The sequence below is a fragment of the Oncorhynchus tshawytscha genome, linkage group LG09 (genome assembly GCF_018296145.1).
Source record: "Oncorhynchus tshawytscha isolate Ot180627B linkage group LG09, Otsh_v2.0, whole genome shotgun sequence".
NCBI classification, from domain to species: domain Eukaryota; kingdom Metazoa; phylum Chordata; class Actinopteri; order Salmoniformes; family Salmonidae; genus Oncorhynchus; species Oncorhynchus tshawytscha.
The window spans coordinates 37,653,400-37,677,414 of record NC_056437.1 but is presented as its reverse complement, the minus strand read 5'-3'; the positions used below and the strand labels follow the sequence as shown (position 1 = coordinate 37,677,414).

The 24,015-nt window shown below is 44.9% G+C and overlaps 1 protein-coding gene across 6 annotated transcripts in view; it reads right to left on the bottom strand.

The window, feature by feature from the left end:
* Positions 1–1,291: 1,291 nt before the first annotated feature.
* Positions 1,292–24,015, bottom strand: part of amot (angiomotin) — a 49,981-nt gene continuing 27,257 nt past the window's right edge. For 3 of the 6 annotated variants that reach the window (XM_042326853.1, XM_042326854.1, XM_042326856.1), the window contains 11 exons: positions 22,239–22,448; positions 19,195–20,203; positions 17,460–18,009; positions 17,167–17,311; positions 12,696–12,788; positions 12,209–12,354; positions 9,970–10,119; positions 5,934–6,262; positions 5,360–5,595; positions 4,463–4,711; positions 1,292–2,481 (listed from right to left, as the gene is read on the bottom strand). In XM_042326853.1, coding sequence (XP_042182787.1) covers positions 2,366–2,481; positions 4,463–4,711; positions 5,360–5,595; positions 5,934–6,262; positions 9,970–10,119; positions 12,209–12,354; positions 12,696–12,788; positions 17,167–17,311; positions 17,460–18,009; positions 19,195–20,203; positions 22,239–22,448 — 3,233 coding nt within the window. In that variant the 3' untranslated portion in view covers positions 1,292–2,365. Of the gene's footprint in view, positions 2,482–4,462; positions 4,712–5,359; positions 5,596–5,933; positions 6,263–9,969; positions 10,120–12,208; positions 12,355–12,695; positions 12,789–17,166; positions 17,312–17,459; positions 18,010–19,194; positions 20,204–21,442; positions 21,504–21,631; positions 21,691–22,238; positions 22,449–23,893 lie in introns of all 6 variants that reach the window. The other 3 variants (XM_042326851.1, XM_042326852.1, XM_042326855.1) reach the window with 2 other exon arrangements.

The following is a 24,015-nucleotide window of genomic DNA, read 5'->3' as shown; positions in this document are numbered from 1 at the left end:
CAACATGGCACCGTCATAGGATGCCACCTTTCCAACAAGTCAGTTTGTCAAATTTCTGCCCCAGTCAACTGTAAGTGCTGTTATTGTGAAGTGGAAATGTCTAGGAACAACAATGGCTCAGCCGCGAAGTGGTAGGCCACACAAGCTCACAGAACTGCCAAGTGCTGAAGCGCGTAAAAAGTCTGTCCTTGGTTGTAACACTTACTACCAAGTTCCAAACTGCCTCTAGATGTAATGTCAGCACAAGAACTGTTCATTGGGAGCTTCATGAAATGGGTTTCCATGGCCAAGCAGCCGCACACAAGCCTAAGATGACTATGCTCAATGCCAAGCAATGGCTAGAGTGGTGAATAGCTCGCCGCCATTGGACTCTGGAGCAATGGAAACGTGTTTTCTGAAGTGATGAATCACGCTTCACCATCTGGCAGTCGGACGGATGAATCTGGGTTTGGCGGATGCCAGGAGAACGCTACCTGCACCAATGTATAGTGCCAATTGTAAAGTTTGGTGGAGGAGGAATAATGGTCTGGGGTTGTTTTTCATGGTTCGGGCTAGCCCCCTTAGTTCCAGTGAAGGGGAAATATTAATGCTACAGCATTCAATGACATTCTATACGATTCTGTGATTCCAACTTTGTGGCAACAGTTTAGGGAAGGCTCTTTCTTGTTTCAGCAAGACAATGCCCTTGTGCACAAAAGCAAGGTCCATACAGAAATGGTTTGTCAAAATTGATGTGGAAGAACTTGACTGGCCTGCACAGAGCCCTGACCTCAACCCCATGAAACACCAACTGCGAGCCAGACCTAATCGCCCAACATCAGTGTCCGACCTCACTAATGCTCTTGTGGATGAATGGAAGCAAATCCCCTCAGAAATGTTCCAACATCTAGTGGAAAGCCTTCCCAGAAGAGTGGAGGCTGTTATAGCAGCAAAGGAGGGACCAACTCCATATTAATGCCCATGCTTTTGGAATGAGATGTTCAACAAGCAGGTGTCCACATACTTTTGGTGATGTAGTGTACTTCTTTCAAACACTGTCCTAACTGCATCAGCCAGGTTGGAGAAATGTAGATACGAGGAGACAGTTTCTTTGGTCCCACATTTTTGGCTTTGGATTAAAAATGCTCACAACTGCTACCTAGATTGTTATATGGGTGGATATTTCAGTCACTGTTTGAAAGTTTGATTTGATATCATAGATATAACATTATCACATCAAGCCACAGACAAACTCATTCTGTTACCTTTGGTCAAAAGAAAGGGACATGTGCGGTTGTGAAACTGGCTTGGATTTCAACTGCTAACATCACCACATAGGCTGCGTTTAACCAGGCAGCCCAATTCCTATCTTTTGCCCAATTATTGTCAAAAGACCAGAATTGGGCTTCCTTTGTAAACAGAGCCATATAGTTTCATAAATACAATGTCAATCGTGTAGAAAGACAGTTGATTACCAGATTGTCTGATCATTGCATAAACTAGTAGTTAAAATCCTAACGGACTATTTCACGCCTAATATCATTTGAAGCAAGTCTGGGCAGAAGACCCTTTCAAACCCAGCATGACTGGAATGAAGGATACTTAACAGGTATAGTGGAGAACCTTAACTGATGCATAGGCACATCGGTGAACACCAAACCTCTTCTACTGCTGCACTTCGAAAGAGACAGACCCCATCCAGTGGGGTCACACAGGCAGCACATTGGACCACAGTAGAAATGTGAGTCTCGCTCCCCCAAGTTTTCCACTGTGACATGGGGGGGCCGGTCCCCCAATACTTTAAACAGTGCATTGTGGTCCTTGGCTGGCAGTGCCATGTAACCGAATGGCTTCTAAAAACCTATTCCATTCAGTTCGGTTAAATGATACACATGCCATACATACAGTATCTACAGGTTAAAATAATGTTTTGTAGTTTACAATATCACTGATTACCCAAGTGCCACGTCTAACATTGGTGAATAATGTACTGTTTACTACACATAAATAGATTACCTAAATCAGACTTAACGTGAAAAAAGTAAGTAGTGCAATAGATGCAACGTATGGTAGCCAATACATTTGGTCCAAGGAGGCTAGTTAACCAATAGCCTCCAGCAACACTGATCGCTCTGATGACACTAAAACCTCCCGAATCACAATCCGTACAAAGTATTGTTCATTAAAGCACATCTAAAAAAGTTGTGCATTTGAACACACCCTCGGTCACTCGACAACTAGTTAAACACCAAACGTTGAAAAAACAAAAAAAGGAATCCTCCACCTATTTTGAAAGTGTGTCTGTGAATGTTTGTGTGTGTGTATTGATTATGCACAATCACATATTGTCCTCCTGTCCTGTGACCTATAGAGGACATGGTTCAGTTCAGATGAGAATCTCCACCATGTCATTGTCTTCCTGTTGAGGGGCTGATGTGGCCTGGGGGTGGGACTGCACCATGACACGCCTCTCCAGGGTACTGCTGTGGAACACTGGCACATCTACAGAAACACAGGGAGAAGTTTGGTCAACTGATCAAAGGGAACATCTACCCCCAAAACAAAGATTCAGCCTGTTCCCCAATCCCCATATAATGCACTACTTTGGACCAGAGCCACATAAGTAGTGCACTATAAAGGGAATAGGCTACTTGCCTTAAAGAAAACAATATCCTGCACACTATATTTGAATAGGCGATTTGACCCGATATTGCCCATCCAGAGCATCTGACCCTTAACCTCTCCCCGCAGCTACTGCTTGGTTGAAACAAATGTGTGGTTTCTGGTAGAGGTTGACCGATTAATCGGAATGGCCGATTTCAAGTTTTCATAACAATCGGAAATTAGTATTTTTGGGCGCCAATTTGCCGATTTAAAAAAAATTTAGTTTAATTATTATTATTTTATACCTTTATTTAACTAGGCAAGTCAGTTAAGAACACATTCTTATTTTCAATGACGGCCTTGGAACGGTGGGTTAACTGCCTCGTTCAGGGGCAGAAGATTTTCACCTTGTCAGCTCGGGGGATGCAATCTTGCAACCTTACAGTTAACTTGTCCAACGCAATAACGACCTGCCTCTCTCTCATTGCACTCCACAAGTTACCTGTTACGCGAATGCAGTACACCAAAGTAAGTTGCTAGCTAGCATTAAACGTATCTTATAAAAAACAATCAATCATAATCACTAGTTAACTACACATGGTTGATGATATTACTAGATATTATCTAGCGTGTCCTGCGTTGCATATAATCTGACTGAGCATACAAGCATCTATGTATCTGACTGAGCAGTGGTAGGCAGAAGCAGGCGCGTAAACATCCATTCAAACAGCACTTTCGTGAGTTTTGCCAGCAGCTCTTCGTTGTGCATCAAGCATTACGCTGTTTATGATTTCAAGCCTATCAACTCCCGATATGAGGCTGGTGTAACCGAAGTGAAATGGCTAGCTAGTTAGCGCGCGCTAATAGCGTTTCAAACGTCACTTGCTCTGAGCCTGTGGTTGTTTCCCTTGCTCTGAATGGGTAACGCTGCTTCGATGGTGGCTGTTGTTGTTGTGTTGCTGGTTCGAGCCCAGGGAGGAGCGAGGCGAGGGACGGAAGCTATACTGTTACACTGGCAATACTAAAGTGCCTATAAGAACATCCAATAGTCAAAGGTTAATGAAATACAAATGGTATAGAGGGAAATAGTCCTATAATTCCTATAATAACTACAACCTAAAACTTCTTACCTGGGAATATTGAAGACTCATGTTAAAAGGAACCACCAACTTTCATATGTTCTCATGTTCTGAGCAAGGAACTGAAACATTTGCTTTCTTACATAGCACATATTGCACTTTTACTTTCTTCTCCAACACTGTTTTTGCATTATTTAAACCAAATTGAACATGTTTCATTATTTACTTGAGGCTAAGTTGATTGTATTGATGTATTATATTAAGTTAAAATAAGTGTTCATTCAGTATTGTTGTAATTGTCATTATTCCAAATAAATAAATAAAAATCGGCAGATTAATTGGTATAGGCTTTTTTTGGTCCTCCAATAATCGGTATCGGCGTTGAAAAATCATAATCGGTCGACCTCTAGTTCCTGGATTATTTCTTGAATTAGTCTCGTACCAGGTCAAAACAGATTTTAAACAAAAGCCCATTTGCGTTTGGTTAGATCATTTTCCTAGAAACGATTCAGTTCAGTTCAAGTGATGGGCTACACTGACAATCACAAGCGTTGTTTGCCATTCTGCTATGTTGGCACTGCACATTGCAGAAGCATCCTCGTTGGTCACGTCTAGACTAATTGAAAGTTTCTATTTCTCAAATTGCAGGCAGCGAACACTCAAATACTTCATATTAACTGGGTCTGAAAAAACTCTGGACCCTAGTTAAAGCATATAATTAGGACCTGTGGTCAGGACAAACTGCTGGCCTTGTGTCCATGGTGGACAACACTAATGTCGATTGCACTGTCCTACTGTACCTGCGATGCGGTCAGGTATGTAGACGGGGCTGGGGCTGGAGAGGCGGCTAGGCAGGGTCGTGCTCTGCAGGGCTGGGGTGCTAGGCTTGCTGCTAGCTTCCTGGTTCTGGCCCTTGTCTGTCTGGGTGCAGCTGTCCCTGCTGCCCGTCTTAGAGTGGCCTGCTGTCAGGGGCAGGACCGGGGAGGGAGATGACGAGATGGACTCTGTCCTCAGAGAATCGGTACGGTACTCTGGACCCAACAGAACTCCTGAGGGGAGGGAACAGAGAAGACCTGTTAGGCATGTGGTGGTGCTGGGTTACCCATGACAACTTGTTTATTAATGCACATGGAAGCAAGTTGAAGTAAGATAAAATAGTCAATAGTAACAGACATTCAAGCATTCACACAACAATTAAGCAAGATTCAAATCAGCCTGTACCAGCAAGCACAGCACCATTGATAATATTAAACTTCCCACCCTCCTCCATCACCAGCAGGCTATTACTCATGCAATGTTACTATTGAAATCTAAGTTACATAAAAACCCACAGCTGAAGACCATTCATGTCAATGATACCCTCCACACCCCTTTGTCTCTCCGTCATCACGCTCTGGCGCACACATCTCAGGGGCCTGCGAATCAACTTCCTGTACCCTCCCTGCCCTCTTCCTCCTAACCAGACTTCCGGCTTTTGTGCCTCTACCCTGCATCTGAAATGACACCCTTATAGTTCACTACTTTTCACAAGAGTTCGAGTCTAGTCAAAAGTAGTGCCCTCCCTATGTCTGCAGTTCCAGTATCTAACCCACCCAATTCAAATGAATCCATCAAATATAACAAGGGAAAACTCAAATAGCCTTTATCATGTGGCACATAACACAACCAAACCCCATTAAAACCAATAGAATTCTTACCCAGGCTGCCCTTCCAGCTGCTGTCCTTGCGCTCTTCTGTGATGGGGGAGCTGCTGAGGCCCAAGCTGTGTGAGAGCAGGCCCGAGCCGCCCGTGTTGGCGATGGACATCAGAGACTTGGAGGGTCGCATGGTGGCCGCGGCATCCCGGTCCTTGTTGGGATCCTTCCTGGAACGCTGGTGGAGCACTTTGATCATGGCATCCTTCTCAATGATCTGGGCGTGCAGGTTCTTGATCCTGTGGGACGGGACATGAGTATAGTTCTTCAAATAAAAGGAAGTACAACATCCTGCAAAGTGCAGACTGCATTCATATTTGAATGTGATTGTGTTCTGTATGATCAGTGAGAACAATGGGAGTTATAGACTGGATTTGACTGGGGTCACGGTTGCACTGAAATTCTAGGATCTAGGGTAAGTGGTTGTGTTAAGCTGTTAAGGATCGTATCTGTATAGTGCACTGTACAGAACATGATTATTATATGACATTGATAGGTTTAATGCCTCTCCAAGCATTTTGAAGATCAGTTGATCTGAATAGACCTGTGGATGTGTCTCAAACACACAACTATCTACCTGCTTTCCATGTCAAGACAGCGGCGGTTGGCCAGCAGGATCTCCTCCTCCTCCTTCTGGATACGAGCCTCCACTGACAGCTGCTGCTCATAGCTGCTGCTGGCGGAGTGGCTTATCACTGACGACGACGTGTCCCTCTGGGTGGCGACGGAGGCGGCGGCGTCTAAGGCAAACTGCCTCATGACGCTCTCCTCCAGGTACTTCTGCTCCCACTTGGTCATGTCTGCCTCCAGGGCCAGGATCCTCTCCTCCTTCTCCCTCAGGTGCTCCATCAGAGCTGTGGCGTTGTACTCCTGACCACTGCTGCTGCTCTGGGAGCCGCCTTGTCTCTGGATGGGTGGAGGGCAGGAAGGAAGACAATGGGGGTGGGAGGTGTGGCCGTCAGTGAACATAATTGTTCCAAGAGCTCGACCGCCATCCAAGTGAGCAATCAAGTCACATTCACATTTGTATTAGCAATACACACAATTTGGCAACACTGGCTGGTAGAGAGGCAAGGCTCCAAGTATGTCTGTAGTCTCTGTAGACCAGACAATCTGTCTGCTCCCAAAGGCTCTAATGGAATATACAGTACCAGTGAAAAGTTTGGACACACCTAGTCATTCAAGGGTTTTTGACTGGTTCTGTACATCGCTCTCTTCCTCTCTCCTACTTCTCTCCCTTCCCCTCCGGTGTTCTGTCATCTACAACCTTTCCCCCACATTCTCAGCATCCTTGAGGACCTGGCTGCGCTCTATTAATGAGAAAACATTATGTGGTGCCCCGCTTGGCTCTGCTCGGACACACAGAGAGAGAGAATGGGATTTAAGGAATAGATCATCTCTGTTGGGACTGGGAGAGAGAGAGCCTGGAATTCTGGGTCAGGTCACCCCGCTGACGCTGAATGCAGCTGAGATGCTGCACCGTCTCATAGGCAGGTTAGTGTTTTTCATCATGAATCTATTTCTGGAGGCCGTTCTGTGGAGTGGTCACTAGCTGGCACAGCCACAAAGTCATAACATCTGATTTAAAGCTAACTCGAACCACACTGCTAACCCTAATGCTTAACACTAACCTTAAATCAAGACCAAAAAGCTCATTTTTCTTTACAATATAGCCAATTTTGACTTTGCAGCTGGCTTAAGAGGAAATCGCTCAGTTCTACCTTCAGGATCAGACTCATGACAATAAACATCAGCATGCGTCTCAGTGTCTTTAACACTGTTTATCCATGTATGAATCTGTTATTCAATGCGTTTCTATGCCCCCACCCCCTCCCCGAGTGTACGTTTAGTTTTTTTGTCCTAGCACTACACAGCTGATTCAAATAACCAACTCATCATCAAGCTTTGATCATTTTAATCAGCTGTGTAGTGCTACGGAAAAAAACTCAAACGTGGCCCCAGGTTTCCCAGGACCGACTTTGGGAAACCCTGCTCTAGAGGGGTTCGAAAGGACGTTTGTTTTGAAGTGTCTGTCCTATCAGAGATATGAGAATGATCAGGAAACTTCTTTTTGACACGTATTTAACCCCTTTTTTTAAGCTACTAAACTACTTCCACATATATAATATCAGTCTAAACTTTGGACACACCCTACTCATTCTAGGGTTTCTCTTTATTTTTACTATTTTCTAGTAGAATAATAGTGAAGACATCAACACTGAAATAACACATATTGGAATCTCGTAGTAACCAAAAAAAAAAAAAGTGTTAAACAAATCAAAATACAGTGCCTTGCGAAAGTATTCGGCCCCCTTGAACTTTGCGACCTTTTGCCACATTTCAGGCTTCAAACAAAGATATAAAACTGTATTTTTTGTGAAGAATCAACAACAAGTGGGACACAATCATGAAGTGGAACGACATTGATTGGATATTTCAAACTTTTTTAACAAATCAAAAACTGAAAAATTGGGCGTGCAAAATTATTCAGCCCCCTTAAGTTAATACTTTGTAGCGCCACCTTTTGCTGCGATTACAGCTATAAGTCGCTTGGGGTATGTCTCTATCAGTTTTGCACATCGAGAGACTGACATTTTTTCCCATTCCTCCTTGCAAAACAGCTCGAGCTCAGTGAGGTTGGATGGAGAGCATTTGTGAACAGCAGTTTTCAGTTCTTTCCACAGATTCTCGATTGGATTCAGGTCTGGACTTTGACTTGGCCATTCTAACACCTGGATATGTTTATTTTTGAACCATTCCATTGTAGATTTTGCTTTATGTTTTGGATCATTGTCTTGTTGGAAGACAAATCTCCGTCCCAGTCTCAGGTCTTTTGCAGACTCCATCAGGTTTTCTTCCAGAATGGTCCTGTATTTGGCTCCATCCATCTTCCCATCAATTTGAACCATCTTCCCTGTCCCTGCTGAAGAAAAGCAGGCCCAAACCATGATGCTGCCACCACCATGTTTGACAGTGGGGATGGTGTGTTCAGTGTGATGAGCTGTGTTGCTTTTACGCCAAACATAACGTTTTGCATTGTTGCCAAAAAGTTCAATTTTGGTTTCATCTGACCAGAGCACCTTCTTCCACATGTTTGGTGTGTCTCCCAGGTGGCTTGTGGCAAACTTTAAATGACACTTTTTATGGATATCTTTAAGAAATGGCTTTCTTCTTGCCACTCTTCCATAAAGGCCAGATTTGTGCAATATACGACTGATTGTTGTCCTATGGACAGAGTCTCCCACCTCAGCTGTAGATCTCTGCAGTTCATCCAGAGTGATCATGGGCCTCTTGGCTGCATCTCTGATCAGTCTTCTCCTTGTATGAGCTGAAAGTTTAGAGGGACGGCCAGGTCTTGGTAGATTTGCAGTGGTCTGATACACCTTCCATTTCAATATTATCACTTGCACAGTGCTCCTTGGGATGTTTAAAGCTTGGAAAATCTTTTTGTATCCAAATCCGGCTTTAAACTTCTTCACAACCGTATCTCGGACCTGCCTGGTGTGTTCCTTGTTCTTCATGATGCTCTCTGCACTTTTAACGGACCTCTGAGACTATCACAGTGCAGGTGCATTTATACAGAGACTTGATTACACACAGGTGGATTGTATTTATCATCATTAGTCATTTAGGTCAACATTGGATCATTCAGAGATCCTCACTGAACTTCTGGAGAGAGTTTGCTGCACTGAAAGTAAAGGGGCTGAATAATTTTGCACGCCCAATTTTTCAGTTTTTGATTTGTTAAAAAAGTTTGAAATATCCAATAAATGTCGTTCCACTTCATGATTGTGTCCCACTTGTTGTTGATTCTTCACAAAAAAATACAGTTTTATATCTTTATGTTTGAAGCCTGAAATGTGGCAAAAGGTCGCAAAGTTCAAGGGGGCCGAATACTTTCGCAAGGCACTGTATATTTTATATTTGAGATTCTTCAAAGTAGCCACCCTTTGCCTTGAAGACAGCTTTGCACACTCTTGGCATTCTCTCAACCAGCTCCATGAGTTTGTCAGTCACCTGGAAGGCATTTCAATTGACAGGTGTGCCTTGTTAAAAGTACATTTGTGGAATTTCTTTCCTTCTTAATGCATTTGAGCCAATCAGTTGTGTTGTGACAAGGTATGGGCGGTATACAGAAGATAGCCCTATTTAGTACACGTGTTATTTGATGTATTCACTATTATTCTACAATGTAGCTTATTATATTTAAATATATTAAATGTTAAAAAACAAAGAAAAACCCTTGAATGAGTAGGTGTGTCCAAACATTTCACTGGTACTGTACTTCCATTCATTTTGTAAACTGGTCCCAGGCTGCCTTCAGGTGAGTGTTGTGAGGCTTGTGGGCGTTCTAGAGCAAAACAACCGACATGAACGTGTTCGTGAAAGGCTCACCTTAGAGGGGTCATATTAGTACATAGCCCAAACTGTTCAGACGCTACAGACGTTTTCGTGAGATGTTGTGGATTGAAAAAATATATATATATATTTCTATCTTACACGGATTTTGCTGGGGATTTTTTGAAATGCAAATGAGATTTTCACGGGGCCCCGGGAATTCAGTCAAGTAGGTTAACACACCATGTGTGTCTGAGTGTGTGTGCTTCTCTCACCTGCTGCATGCGTAGTGACTCCAGCTCCCGCTCCAGCCGCGTGCGTAAGCGGTGCTCCAGCTGCTCTCTCTTCTCACAGGCAGCCTGGAGCTGGGCCAGGGCCTGCTGCATGCGCTCCACCTTCTCCACATATACCTGCTTCTTCTTCAACTGCAGCCAGGGAGACAAAACATACAGACAGGATGTGGTCAGGGCACAGACCGGAAGTAGACAGGAAGTGGGGGGGGGGTGCATTCCATTCCAGGAACCTGCTCCTCGCTTTTTAACCCGACTTGTTCACTCCCCTTCTGACTGGGTTGGTGAAAGCAATGGTTTCCTTTGTTTGCACCACAATATAATTGCTCTCATCTAAGGAATGAAGGAGTTGAAATACGGCTATGTAGGAAACAGGGAAACAGGTGAGACTTTGTTTCACCTATGCCCCGACTTCCTCCAAACATCCCCCACCCAGCGCCCCAACTCCAACCCCCCAATCCAAGATAATGCAGTCTGTATCCACAATACCCATGTTTCAATGTCCCTTTGAACTGCAGCAGGAGCTGTAATTGGTTCTACTCAATGGACTGATTTAGCTCAGGGACACTCTTTTTAAAGAAATAAGAGGAAAAGAGAGAAAGAGAGGGACAAATAGAGGAGCATATACAGAGTTCCCACACTGACAGAGAAACAGAGAAAGCAGGCCAAGAATCTGGCACTGTTCAGAGCTTTTTCATGGCAGATATAAAACTCCAACTCAACAGCCTTTGTTCAAGGAAACAAGCGTGAGTTTGTGGCGGTGCCGGGCAGAAGTGGATCAGCCCTGTGCTTTTTAGGACACTCCAGGTCCAGGTTTCCTGCTTCGCTCTGCCCCAACTGGCTAACTAGCCTTCTGGGCTATTTCAGACATATTACCAGCCAACCAACAGAACCAACCAGCCAGGGGTATCAAAGCTCGGAGCAGCTCCACATGAGAGTTTTGTCCAGGTCCACAGAGGCCAGTCTTTTGGACCCTTCCTCTCGGAGGCTGGGCCATGAATGATGTTTTGAGTAAATATAAACAACCCATTTTGCAGTCGTTTGTCTTATCTTTTAAACAGTCCAAACCAACCCCATGAATCACAACTCAACACATACCAGACACCATCTTTAGCCAATGACGTCATCAATACCAGGTGATAGGATGGATGACACTGTGGTTCAATACTGATATTCTCAGGCTATCCAGCTTAATGGTGACACAACGACAGGGAACATACTAGAGGTTGACCGATTAATCGGCATGGACGATTAATTAGGACCAATTTCAAGTTTTCATAACAATCGGTAATCTGCATTTTTGTATGCCGATTATGGCTGATTACATTGCATTCCACAAGGCAACTGCGTGGCAGGCTGATCACCTGTTACGCGATTGCAGCAAGGAGCCAAGGTAAGTTGCTGGCTAGCATTAAACTTATCTTATAAAAAACAATCAATCATCGAATCACAGCCTACTTCGCCAAATGGGTGATAATTTAACAAAAGAACAATCGTTGCACGAATGTACCTAACCATAAACATCAATACCTTAAAACCAATACACAGAAGTATATATTTTAAACCTGCATATTTAGTTAAAATAAATTAATGTTAGCAGGCAATATTAACTATGCAACAGTTCGGGCCGCATGGCTCGTTGCGAACTAATTTGCCAGAATTTGCCATTATTATGACATAACATTGAAGGTTGTGCAATGTAACAGCAATATTTAGACTTAAGGTTGCCACCTGTTCAATAAAATACGGAACGGTTCTGTATTTTTTTTTTTTTAAAAAAAAAAAAAAAAAAAAAAAAAAAAAAAAAAAAAAAAAAAAAAAATCGGCTGATTAATCGGTATCAGCTTTTTTGGGTCCTCCAATAATCGGTATCGGCGTTGAAAAATCATAATCGGTCGACCTCTAGAACATATTGTAGCTAGATTATTTTACACTCAACAGAAACTCATGCCTTGTCCACCAGGGGGCATAAATATACCCTCATTCAATCAACTGAACTAATGCCAGGAAGTATTCAAGTATCCAAGACATTTCTGATATCACCTATTCATGAAACAACAGTGAGAACATCATGGCTGTGTTTAAACAGGCAGCCTAATTTGGATCTTTTTCAAATATAATTGGTCTTTTGACCAATCAGATCAGCTCTTTTGCGCAATAATTGTGCAACAAATCAGAATTGGATTGCCTGTGTAAACACAGCATATGACAGTCAGATCCTCACCTCCTCCTCCAGTTTGACTACTTTGGCCTGGGCGTTGTTGAGAGCCTGGTCCCTGATCTCAATGTGTCGTCTCTGGTCGTCCGTGGAGGAGTGCAGTGAGTTCAGCTCTATCTCCAGCTTCTCCTTCTCACGCACCGTCTCTTTGTCTGGGAGACAAACAACACACTGAGGTCTAGCCCTTTAAAAAAATTGATCTTCCTTCCATTTACTAAAAATAGTTCTGTCATGAGGTGACTTTTTTAAATGGCATTCTCCATATTAACTAAACATCTTAAACAGTGTTTTGTGTGTGTGTGTGTCATTTTGTTAAAAGTATGCAACTTGTAGTGAATAAGTAGTGTTTTTGCAGTACATGAACCCCAGACCCTTTGCCTGGTTCTTTTTCTAACTGATGAGGCCACACAGAGGTATGTTCAGAGTGGATGTAGAATGTCAGAGAGGCTTGGTCTAGCCTGGCGTTCCCTGATAGTGTGAGTGATTTGCTCACTCTGGGTGAGTAGCTGAGAGATGGTCTTTCGGTTGTCTTCCGTTCCCTCCCACTCCTTAGCAGCTAGCTGCTTGTTGGCAGTATCCATACGCTCTGCAACAGAGAATGGCATTACCAAAGTCAGGTCCGAGCCAGCCCGAGGGCCTAGTGGCCAAAGAGACACACATGTGAACACATACACTTGTGCGTGCGCACACGCTTACATAAATATGCTCTTATTTTTGTAAATCAAATATTTGCAGGAATTAGATCATAATATGGCAACAACCTGGTCAAAACGGGGATAAAGCTCCTTAAAGAAAACACTCTTAAACTCTTTGCAGAGTTGCACATTCCATGTAACCAGACTCTAGTTAATATGCAGGATATGCGTGGTGGGTAGGGGGATTTTGGTGCTATTAAACAGCTCAAACAGACTTTCAACACACGGCTCTGTGATTGTGTAAATGTAGCCGTACAGCCCATGGAATTAAGGGAATATGGAGGTGGAGGGAATTCATAATCCCCTGAAGAGAATTTAATAGGCCCGGAATCAATGTGGAACGGATCTAAGTTCTTAAGATCCCAGCCTTCGTTCCACTCACATTAAACGCCTTGGGACCCGGTTGCTCGGCAAAATGGAGCAAGCAAAAATAAAATCACTTTATATGCGCACATTTCTCCGCAGAGGAGGTGGAGGTCATCATTCTCTTTGGAGGATTATTTATTTGTATTTTAAAAACATTCATCACATATTAAATATATATCAGAATCAGTACAACAGGCACCAAGTATTATTTAGTGTCCTCTTGATACCCACTCCGGTCCCACAACTCTTCAACCTCCTAACCCTCCCTACCCCACCATCCCATGTAAATACAATTACTTATTGTAGGTAAACTACAACCAAAAAGTAAGAAAGAACTGAAATGTACGGTAAGAAGTGAGTCAGGAGAACATTGTCCTGAAACAAAACACACCATTATTTCTGGGCCAAATGTTTCGGGTGACACGACCAAATGCACACAGAAATGTGAGTTATAGATCTGTCATACTCATTGAAAGCAGGTCTAAGAAGCGGAAGATCTGTTGTATGTGCGCTATTTCTATGCTTTCCGTGCTTAAGTTTAGTTTGTGCTTCTTTTACTTTCGGTTTTGTACACCATCTTCAAACAGCCGAAAATACAATATTTTGGATTATTGAACAGATATTTCACAGTGGTTTAGATGGTACAGTGATTCTCTACACTATATGGCTTGTTTTGTCACTAACTGAAATAAGGCGAACTATTAGAATTTTAGCAACCAGGAAATGGCGGAGCGATATCTGCATTTTGCATCTTTAAAATAATATTTTGTTGAGTGTTAAGTCAACTAGGCTGGGTCATGAAACATACAGAGAACATTCCAGAAACAAATATTCAGTTGTTCCATTTCTATTCCGTGTTTCTCGAAACACAACAACGACTGAGGTATACGTTTAGCCTAAACCCCCAAACGTGGAGCAAGATCCATTTCACATGTGTACGGCTGCCAATACAATAGGGGGGAAAAGTAGAGGAAGGAAAGACCCCCAAAAAAAGTTATATGTGATTTGTTGTAAAAGCTTGGAATCTCCCCATGGACCCGGTCTGGGCAGGGAGCCATGAATGGAGGTTTTTCTTTCCTCTGCAGGACTGAAGAGCCCAGTGAAGTAGAGACTAGAGACATGAAACTGCCCCCACCCACTCGGCTTCAGCTCAGAAATTCCTACAGAAACAGAGTGTGAGGATTGGAGTGCTAAGTGTCTATGGTCTGCTTTATAGTAAAGATATGAAGTTGAGACTTTGGACTGCCTGTAAACACTAACATATCCAATTTATTGATCATATTGATTCATTGACAGATCGACCAATTGATTGCTCTTTTACGTTTGCTCAGTACTTTTCCACTGTGCCAAAGTCAATACTAGGGCTGTGCCGGTCATGAAAATGTGTCAGCCAGTTATTGTCATGGAAAAGTCTGCCGGTCCCACGGTAATGGCCTGTTAATGAATATAAACACATTTAGCATCTCCAGGCCTCCACACATACAAGCCGCTGATGTGCCTTTTGAACATTTAAAAAAGTCAAATAAATACATTTAATAAGCTGGCCGCCAAATTGAGCAGTCAGGGGAGTACGGCCAAAAACCTGATGGTCACTCTGACAGAGCTCCAGAGTTCCTCTGTGGAGATGGGAGAATCTTCCAGAAAGACAACCTTCTCTGCAGCACTCCACCAATCAGGCCTTTATGGTAGTGGCCAAAAGGAAGCCACTCCTCAGTAAAAGGCACATGACAGCCTGTTTGGAGTTTGCCGAAAGGCACCTTAAGACTCTCAGACCATGAGAAACATGATTTCATACATTTTAGATTTAAGGCTGTAACGTAACAAAATATGGAAAAAGTAAAAGGGGTCTGGAATACCTCCCAAAGACACTAAATCCTGTGCCATTATTTATATTACATGATTTCATAGTAAAAAGAATATAATAGAAAGCATATTTTCCCATTACAGAGCGAATGCGCATGTGAGGTGACTATGTTGAGCGTAAAAGTGATCATTTGAAACACATCCTATATGCTAGATTGAGTTATTTGGCAACTTTAGTTGTGAATGTCTTAGAAATCAACACATATATGGGCAGCATGATGCGACCATAAAAAGCTTGCACTCTGTTTCTTGCCTCTGGGTGCAAATGCTGTTCTCTTATTCAAATTATCATATTTTCACCCATCAGACTATTCTCAATTTAAACTCAATTTAAACTTGTCTTGAAAATGATTTTAAATGATTTAGAATGGCCCATAATCAAATGGGAGGGAACAGTGGGAGGGGGGAAAACTCTGTATACCATGGGCTCTCCAACAGTATGCCTGTAACTACACACTGTCTAATTTGGGAAGCCAAGTTAAATCTGTTCGGGAACATTGATAGTAACATGTTTTTATAACAAAACATATTTCATTAAACTGTTGACAGCCCCTCTCTCTGCGTGCTGGAGAAAGGACTGAAGGAGAGAGAGGAGGAGATGGAAATGCATGCTGGTGAGATATTCTGTAGCTAAAGGTAATGTGTCAGCCTATTTATTATAAACATATAAAAAATGCCCCACTACTAGGCTATTCAAAATCAAATACAAATTCAATATAATTGTAGGTTAAGTCTGTAAGCCGCCCTGTACAGGGGCGGCAGGTAGCCTAGTGGTTAGAGCGTTGGGCCAGTTACCGAAAGGTTGCTAGATTGAATCCCCGAGCTGACAAGGTAAAAATCTGTCGTTCTGCCCCTGAACAAGGCAGTTAACCCACTGTTCATAGGCTGTCATTGTAAATAATCATTTGTTCTTAACTGACTTGCCTAGTTAAATAAAGGTTAAATAAAAAAATAGTCAATGAACCAACAGCATCGTCTAGGTCTATATGTTCTCTTCCAGACTCATGGATAAAAAGGTTGGAGTGTAGCATAAAGTAACCAGTCCACCCAGTATGCATAATAACCACACTCGAAGGCCATGACTAGAATTAGTTGAATTTGAGTATAGGCTAGAACAATTATGTACCAAAGACATCTTAAATCAGTTTTTTTTTGTGATTTCCGCCATGAGTAATAAGCGGTAGGCTATGTATTGTATAACGGCACAGTCTAATTGAACTCTTTTTCAGGCTTGGACTCATATATAGGCCTATGCGTATGGGTGTTTTGAATTAATCATCACCGTATAAAGTGCTGTCCATTTGATTTGTGTTAAGCTTTGAAACAACATCCACAGCGACCATGTTTTCCACTCAGTTTCAACCTGTTGTTGAACTTCTTTCTTCAAATGGATCAATCACAGTGAGGTGAGTTTTAAAAGCACGTACTGTTTTGATGATAGGTGTCTGCTGTGATTCACATTGATGTTAGAGGGACAATAGATCTCTGAGTAACAGGCCATTAGGACATTTATGGTAGTTAGACAGTTGGGTACTACCAAAGCATGTCCAGAGTGCATAAAATGAGATTCCTGTGTCTCAACAGTCATGTGGAATTTTACTGTGGTCATGACTTATGACTCCAGGTATGGCGATAATACGGTCACCGCGACAGCCCTAGTCAATGCACAATAGTGACATTATGAACAACACCAGTTTCAACAACATCACAGCACTCTAGTCAAATGCTTATAAATAAGACCAGATGGAATTGGTGGAAGCTGGATATCTCCAAGTCCTCAGAAAATCCAGTTAAATCAAACGTAACAATGGAATCAATGCAAATCTAGCCTGGCTTCTGAATATGAATAAATACATTACTGAACAAATATGCAGGCTAAACTGAAGTAATCTAAATCCAATGCAGAAAGGACACACTTTTTGCTCACAAAAAGTAATGCATGGAATAGGTTTAATCTACTGCCATAAATCCATGAACAGGTATCCTTTGAACATGAAACTATGCATGCCTTGGATATTCCAGCTGTTTATGGCCTCTCACCTCTGAGGTCCCTGTTGAAGTCGTGCAGCCTGCGCACCTCCAGCTCCAGCTTGTTCCTCATGGTTTTCTCCAGAGCCTCCCTCTTAGTGGATGACTTGGCCAGGTTCTCATAGGCCTCCGACACCAGCGTGATCTCTGTCTCCAACTGACCAGGGAGAGAAGGGGGGCTAGTCCTTAGGCACGTGTTGATCCAAAAGGATTGGTGTATGCAATATGACAGAAGAAGTTGGAACTATAACCATACTGTTTATACCCATTCAGAAATGTCAGATCTACATTTGTCCCCCTTTTACCTTCTGCAGCTTGGTGACCTTCTCGCAGCACACCTCCATCTCCTGCTTGAGCAGCCGGTTCTCCTCTGACACCATGTCCACCATCTGTTGGGCGCGGGACATCATGGCGAAGGGGTCCCCCTGGGGGTGGGGGTAGTGCTGGGGAGGGTGGCCCTGGGATGACTGGGAGTGGTACTGTTGGTGCTGGTGTTGGAGTTGTTGTTGTTGCTGCTGTTGTTGATATTGGTGGTGCTGCTGGTGGTGCATCCTGGAGGTGGAGCCGTAGGGGTCGTGTGGGAAGCTGTGGCCCCTCTGAATTGGAGGGTGCATGGGCCCGGGACAATATGGGTCCCCCTGGTGTGATCCAGGGCCCTGGGGGCTTCGGGGAGCCATGGCGGCGTAGGGGTCCCCCTGGGGGTGGGGGTGCGCGTGGGAGGGGTGGGAGGCGCTGAGGAGACTACCGAGGGTAGAGGACTGGGCTCGGGACAGAGAGCCCACTGAGGTGACCGAGGAGGTGGGGCTGTGGTGATGGACAGACCTCTGGGAGTGGACGGAGCTCTCCTTATTGGACCTGTGGACACGACAGCCAATCAGAGAGGTTATCACTAATGGAATGTTCGTTTGTTGACTGTATGTGGGTCTTTGGGTCACTCAAGCACAGCTGACTAACAGTCCATAGATATTAACATAACTTATATCTTAGTGCTTGTTTTATAAATATATAACCAGGCAAAACATAGACAATGATACTATCTGTTTAATGTAAACTATGGTGATTCACCTGCCAGAAGCCAACAAGTTTTTTTTCAACTGACCTAAAAACTATTGTGAACCACTTTGGAAATAAGCAAACATTCCTGTCTACATGAGATGTCATCAGAGAGCGAACGATCGTGTCGCCACAGGTTTCAGCTGATGATTAAAATGCTGCGGTATTCATAGCGGTTTGCCAATTATTTACTTTCAGGTAAACAAATGATCAAGCAGGAGGGAAAACAGGCAGAACCGGATGTGTCTATCCCCTCTATCCCGACAACTGGCTCAGTGTGTGTGAGAGAAACAACAGGCCTTCCTCATCAGCTTTCCAGCTAATCAAGAAACCTGTTCACCTAAACAGACCGTCTGGCAGGTAGGGAGGGATGTAGGTAGGCAGGCAGGCAGGTAGAGAGGCAGGTAGTCAGGGAGGCAGACAGGCAGCCAGATAGGGAGGCAGCCAGACAGGCAGGTAGTCAGGGAGGCAGACAGGCAGCCAGACAGGCAGGCGGCCAGGCAGTCAAGGATGATATATGGATAGGACAAGTAGGTCACCCTCTAGCAGTGTGTGTGTGTAGGCAATGACCCTAAGTCACAATCACCCCTAAAAGCCTAAATCACCCCTTCGAATGTTAGAGGAGAAGCTCTCAATCATGTTGCCTTGTCCAAAAAAGCTCAAGACACAGTGGGTATGTAATTTGTTGAAGTTCTGGATGCCACCCCAGAAGAGACTTTAAATAAATAGCCAGCAGACACAGGGCAGTCTGTCTCTCTAGGGTCATGTTAGGAGTGTGTTTCTCAGCTGAGCCAGGTGTGTGTCATTCAATTAACCAAGACTATCAGTTTTTGTTACTTAAGTACTGGTAGCCACATCAACAACATGGCACTATTAAAAGTTTGATACTATCGTAAAAGTAATGTAGCTCAGACAGGCAGGATGTTCCTTCAGACAGTCAGACAGCCAGTGAGTCAGAACGGAGGGAGGTCTGTTAATCTTACTCACCTGAAGGAGCCGTACTCTGGCGGAGGCTGGTAGCGGACGTGTGGCACCTCGTTCCTGCCCTGCTCCCTTGGCCGATGGTCCTGGTAATAGTGCCCACCTTGTTCCTGATGCTGCGGCAGCTGTTTGGAAGAGGAGCCCATGTTCTTGAAGGGGTAGTCAGGTGGAGGGCCCCGGTGTTGGCCCGAGGGCTTGTAGTAGTCCCCCGGCGGACCCGGAGGGGGCAGCTGGGGGGAAAGAGGGGCACTAGTGACAGGGGCGTGGGCCTTGACCCCGCTGGTGGCCAGCGAGAGCTGCATGAGGCGCTCGGAGAGGGAGCGCACGTGGCCCTGCTTCAGGTCCTTGAGCCCGTCGTCCTGGTGCACCTTTCCCCCGCTGCTCAGACGCTGAACCGTGGGACGCCCCTCCGTACGCACCTTGCCATTGTTGGTTACGGCCGTCACGTAAAATGCTGCGCCCACCGACGGAGGCAACTGTTGTTGTTGTTGTTGTTGTTGTTGTTGTTGTTGTTGATGTAGCTGGTGGTGCGGGTGGCCGCGAAAGTACTGCGACTGCACCTTGGCCTCCTCGTAGGTGGGTAAGTCCTCTGGGTTGGGGCCCTGGCCGCTGCCTCCTCCAACACCACTCATTCCTCCTACTCCACTACTTCCCCCACCGCGGGAGCCCAGTTTCTCCATGCCACTGTCTGCCTGCAGCTCCTGTCCCTGGGGCTCCTGCCGTGCGATGTGGGGCACCATGGAGTCGTGCCGGTCGTCGTTGGGGCCTCCCTGGCCCGGGTAGCCTCCGCTCACCCCTCCTTCCTGCTGCTGCCGCTGCCGTTGCTGCTCCTGCATGGCCAGCTGGTAGTTGCGTCCCTCATCATAGCGCATCTGCTCCTGGAGGAGTCGTTGCAGGACGGTGTTGCTGCTGCCACTGCTGCTGCTGGACGTCTCGTCGGCCGCCGCCCTCATCTCAGCCTCCCGAAGACCACGCACCTCATGGAAGGACGAACTGCGCCCGCGGTCGATGTTCCCTGAGAGACGGGAGATTGGGATGGAGAAGGGTGGGTGAGGGGAGGAGGGCGATGAGTCAAAAAGGGATTGAATAGAGGGGTTGAGATGGAGTTGGTGACAGCAGAGAGAGAGGAGATGGGGGAGAGAAGGGTGAAAGGTGGAGAGAGTGAGCGAGAGGAGGAGAGGCAGTCAGAGAACACACAAGCCATTTACCAACCACCCCCAACACTCATGAGGGCCAAAGCTGAGCACACTGAACACCAGACATAAGTGATGTTAAGGTGAAACAGAATGGAGATGAAAACAACGACAAACGGACTGAACCACCACGATCCTCTGAGAAAACTGGAGAAGATGTGAACCGCCCCACAACCACTCAAGAGATAGTTCAGCCCAAACCAGAAAAAAAGCATATCAAACCAAAACTCACTTTGACAAATGAGTAGCATTGGAAAGTATTTTATGGGTTTTAAAAGGTCAAATCGGGTGCTTACAAATGTCGGTCTCCAAGGTTATTTAGAGCCAAATTAAACATATGACTGTACAACACCATCGTCAGCAGAAATACTGACTTATAGTCAGGCCAAATTGAAGGTCACCCAAACCAACCGATTACATGGTCCTAAATCCCAGAGTCAGAGCGTTAAGGACCACCCAGGAGCGTATACTGTAACCCACTCCCCTTGTGTAGGACAGGACATCAGACTTTTACTGTCAACATGCAGTGAGCACTACTATCGTCAAATGAATCGTGCCCATTTTAATTACTCCCGACTCATTTTATCATTACCCAGCAGATCATTTGCAGAAGGCAAAACCGTTGATTCGAAAATCGAAAAAGTCTTTGATCCCAAGCTAGGCATTGTGATTGGTAGACATTAGACAATCATACAGTAGGGGAAGGCAAACATGTTTTAGTAAAAAAAACATTCAAAAGTCATAAAGTAGAAACCACCCAGGGCATGTTAGCTGTTAATTAGCTAACACGCAGGTCTAAATCAAACACACTCATTTCCGGAGAGTTAAAATGTACTCTAACTTCATCCAATAAAAAGCCACAAGCAAGTGTTATGCTTTAAGGGCTTCACTAGATTAAGGAGCTATTTAGAAACTCAGACTTCTTTCATGTTTTTTTGTGTTTTTTTCCCTCCCAAACTGGGTTCTATGGAGTGGTTTCCACTAACGACCTTGAATGCCATTTAAGAGTTCTAGTGGTTAAAGAGGCACCATCTACAAAGTAATGAAGGTGAAATTATTACATCTATTGCTTTCTGATATTCTTCTCATTCTCAAGGAGGACGAAGCTTTTTTCCGAAACATCTGTGGTAAATAAATAAATATAAGAAAGTCAGCTTTGGGCCATCCGCCCGCGGGGCTCTCTTCCAAGTCGAAGAAGGAAAAGAGAGAAAAATTAATGTCACAATGGTAGTATACTCTCCCCGACATACTTCCACTGCTATTTCCTGCTGCTCTTCTCCTTTTTCTGACTCGCCCTCTTCAGAACCAACTAGTACCAACCAGGACGGACAATGGACAAATGGAGGATGGAACAGAAACAAAACACAAACAAATGAAAATAAACGGGGAGAGAAATGAAGGATGCAGTGGCATGAGAGAAGGCATTGGTTTTTGACACAGAGAGACACAGTGATTTATTTAAAAGGCTGCTGCCTGCGTCCTGTATACAGAGGATGTAGGGAATCTGACAGCCAGGCAGCACACTAGACTGGACACCGAGCAGACGGGGGCATTTCTTAACTCCTTTTACTTTCACATAGTAGTCTCTACTATACTGATGCTAATTCATGAACTAACATTGGCATTCAGAATCGTCTACTTCAGCTCAATCAAATTCATGAAAAGGGTAAAACTACTACTGTGCCAGATGAATTGTGTTGGGTTGCTTGAAATCAAAACTCAGTCTTACTGTACTGGCTCGTTTAAAATCTGCTTGTTAATTATTCCTCTACACCCCCCCCTCTGTGATTTCGTAACCCCTGCCATCTTCTATACCCCCCGCTAGACTTATTCTACTCGCTCCCTCTGGTCACCTACCTGTGTGGCTGCTCTCACTGGGCTCCTCTGGCACCGCTCTCACTGGGCTCTGCTGCTCATGATGCTGCGGATGCTGGGGAGGACAGGTACCGAGATGGTGGTCTCTGGGGGGTCCGGTGGGGGTCTCCTGCTGGTCCTGTAGCGTCACCAGTTCCTCCAGGCGCTTCAACACGTAGAGGCGCTGGTCCACGTCGCTTAGTCCCAGCCACTCTGCAACAGGAAGAGCCACTCTCAACCAACCAGCCTCAATAATGGGGGTGGGGTCCCACACGCATGGCCGCAGGGGCCACTCAGGGGAGGAGGAGGGGCGAGGGTTTTGGGAATGTGAAATGTGTGTGTGTGTGTGTGTGTGTGTGTGGGGGGGGGGGGGCACTTTCAGTCAAGTCGTTTCCTCCCTCTCAGGTTTGGCCGTGAGCAGATAGCGCAAGCCAGAGTGAGCCTTGCCCCCTACAGCTGTGTGACTGGCTGTGCAGGGGTTTGGGAAGTAACTGTGTGTGTGTGTGTGTGTGCGTGCGTGTTGGCCTTTGGCTGGAATCAAACACAGGATATGAGGATGTTCAGGATTCGGTCAGAACATAGAGAGAGAAAGGGGATCTGAGCTTTCTCCTGACAAAACAAGACAACTCCCATCTCTGTGTGAACCAGAGGGTGATTCTCTGGACGCAATCTTTCGCGGGGAAGTTACTGAACATTGGTGAGAGACAGTTACAGCTAAAACAAGTTCAAGTATTCGTAAAAACAACTTTGAAAGAGAAAGTCTGCTGAAATGTTCTTCCCTAGGCTTTTTGTCAACAGGCGTTCGGAAGTGGTTGAAATCCCGGAGAGACAGTCAAACTCTCAACAGAAATGGGTCCTACAGACCTGGCAGCCATACCCCACACATGCACACGTACATGCACTTCCCTTCCTCTAACACAGCGAGAGCAATCAGTGCTGATAAAGCCAGATTTGGTTTCTCAAAACACACACACCCAAGACACGTACATCCACTTGCAGACACACGTACAAGAGTACACACACACACACACACACACACACGATAGGACAGTATGATGAGAAAGACAATCAGTATCACAACAGGGACTAATCACCCTCCCCTCTGAATAATGACTTCCAGATGGTCCCTTCAACCCCCTCTCCCATCGTTTGCAGGCGCTCAAACTGTAAGTTCCTTGACGGTTTCAGATAAACAGTTTATTCCGTAGCCAGAGCTGGCCGCAGTGGATTCAGGGAATCTGGCATTCCGGTCGTTCCTCAGATAGGTCTCCCTGTAAGTGTTCCCATTGGCTTTGACCTCTGTGTGTCATGTCAGCCACACACACACACACACCTTGCTGACAGTTTAAGTGTTGGCCATGGTGTGTGAGTCAGTCGTGACTGAAAACAACACCTACAGAGAGTCAGGAGCCTGGCGTACCTTTACACATACCTGAGCTAGCCTGGGTCTGGCCTGGGTCTGGCCTGGGTCTCAGCAGCACAGACAGAGCACAGCATGACATTCACCTCAACACGCACACTGTTTGAAATTCCACTGTCACCATTTGAGAAATAACATTCAAGTTCATGTCTCACATCCATCCACCTTGTTTGAAATACCACTGTCATGATGGATCTTAACTGCAAATTCACACAAAGTATTATAAAGGATCACATACCAAGGGAGCAGTAGGCTACAATGGAATTTTGTCAGATATTCCACAGAACCAAAATAACACCAAGAGATCCAGCCTACTGTATTCAATCCAAGTCAATCTTTCCCACAAAGCAGCTAACGCAC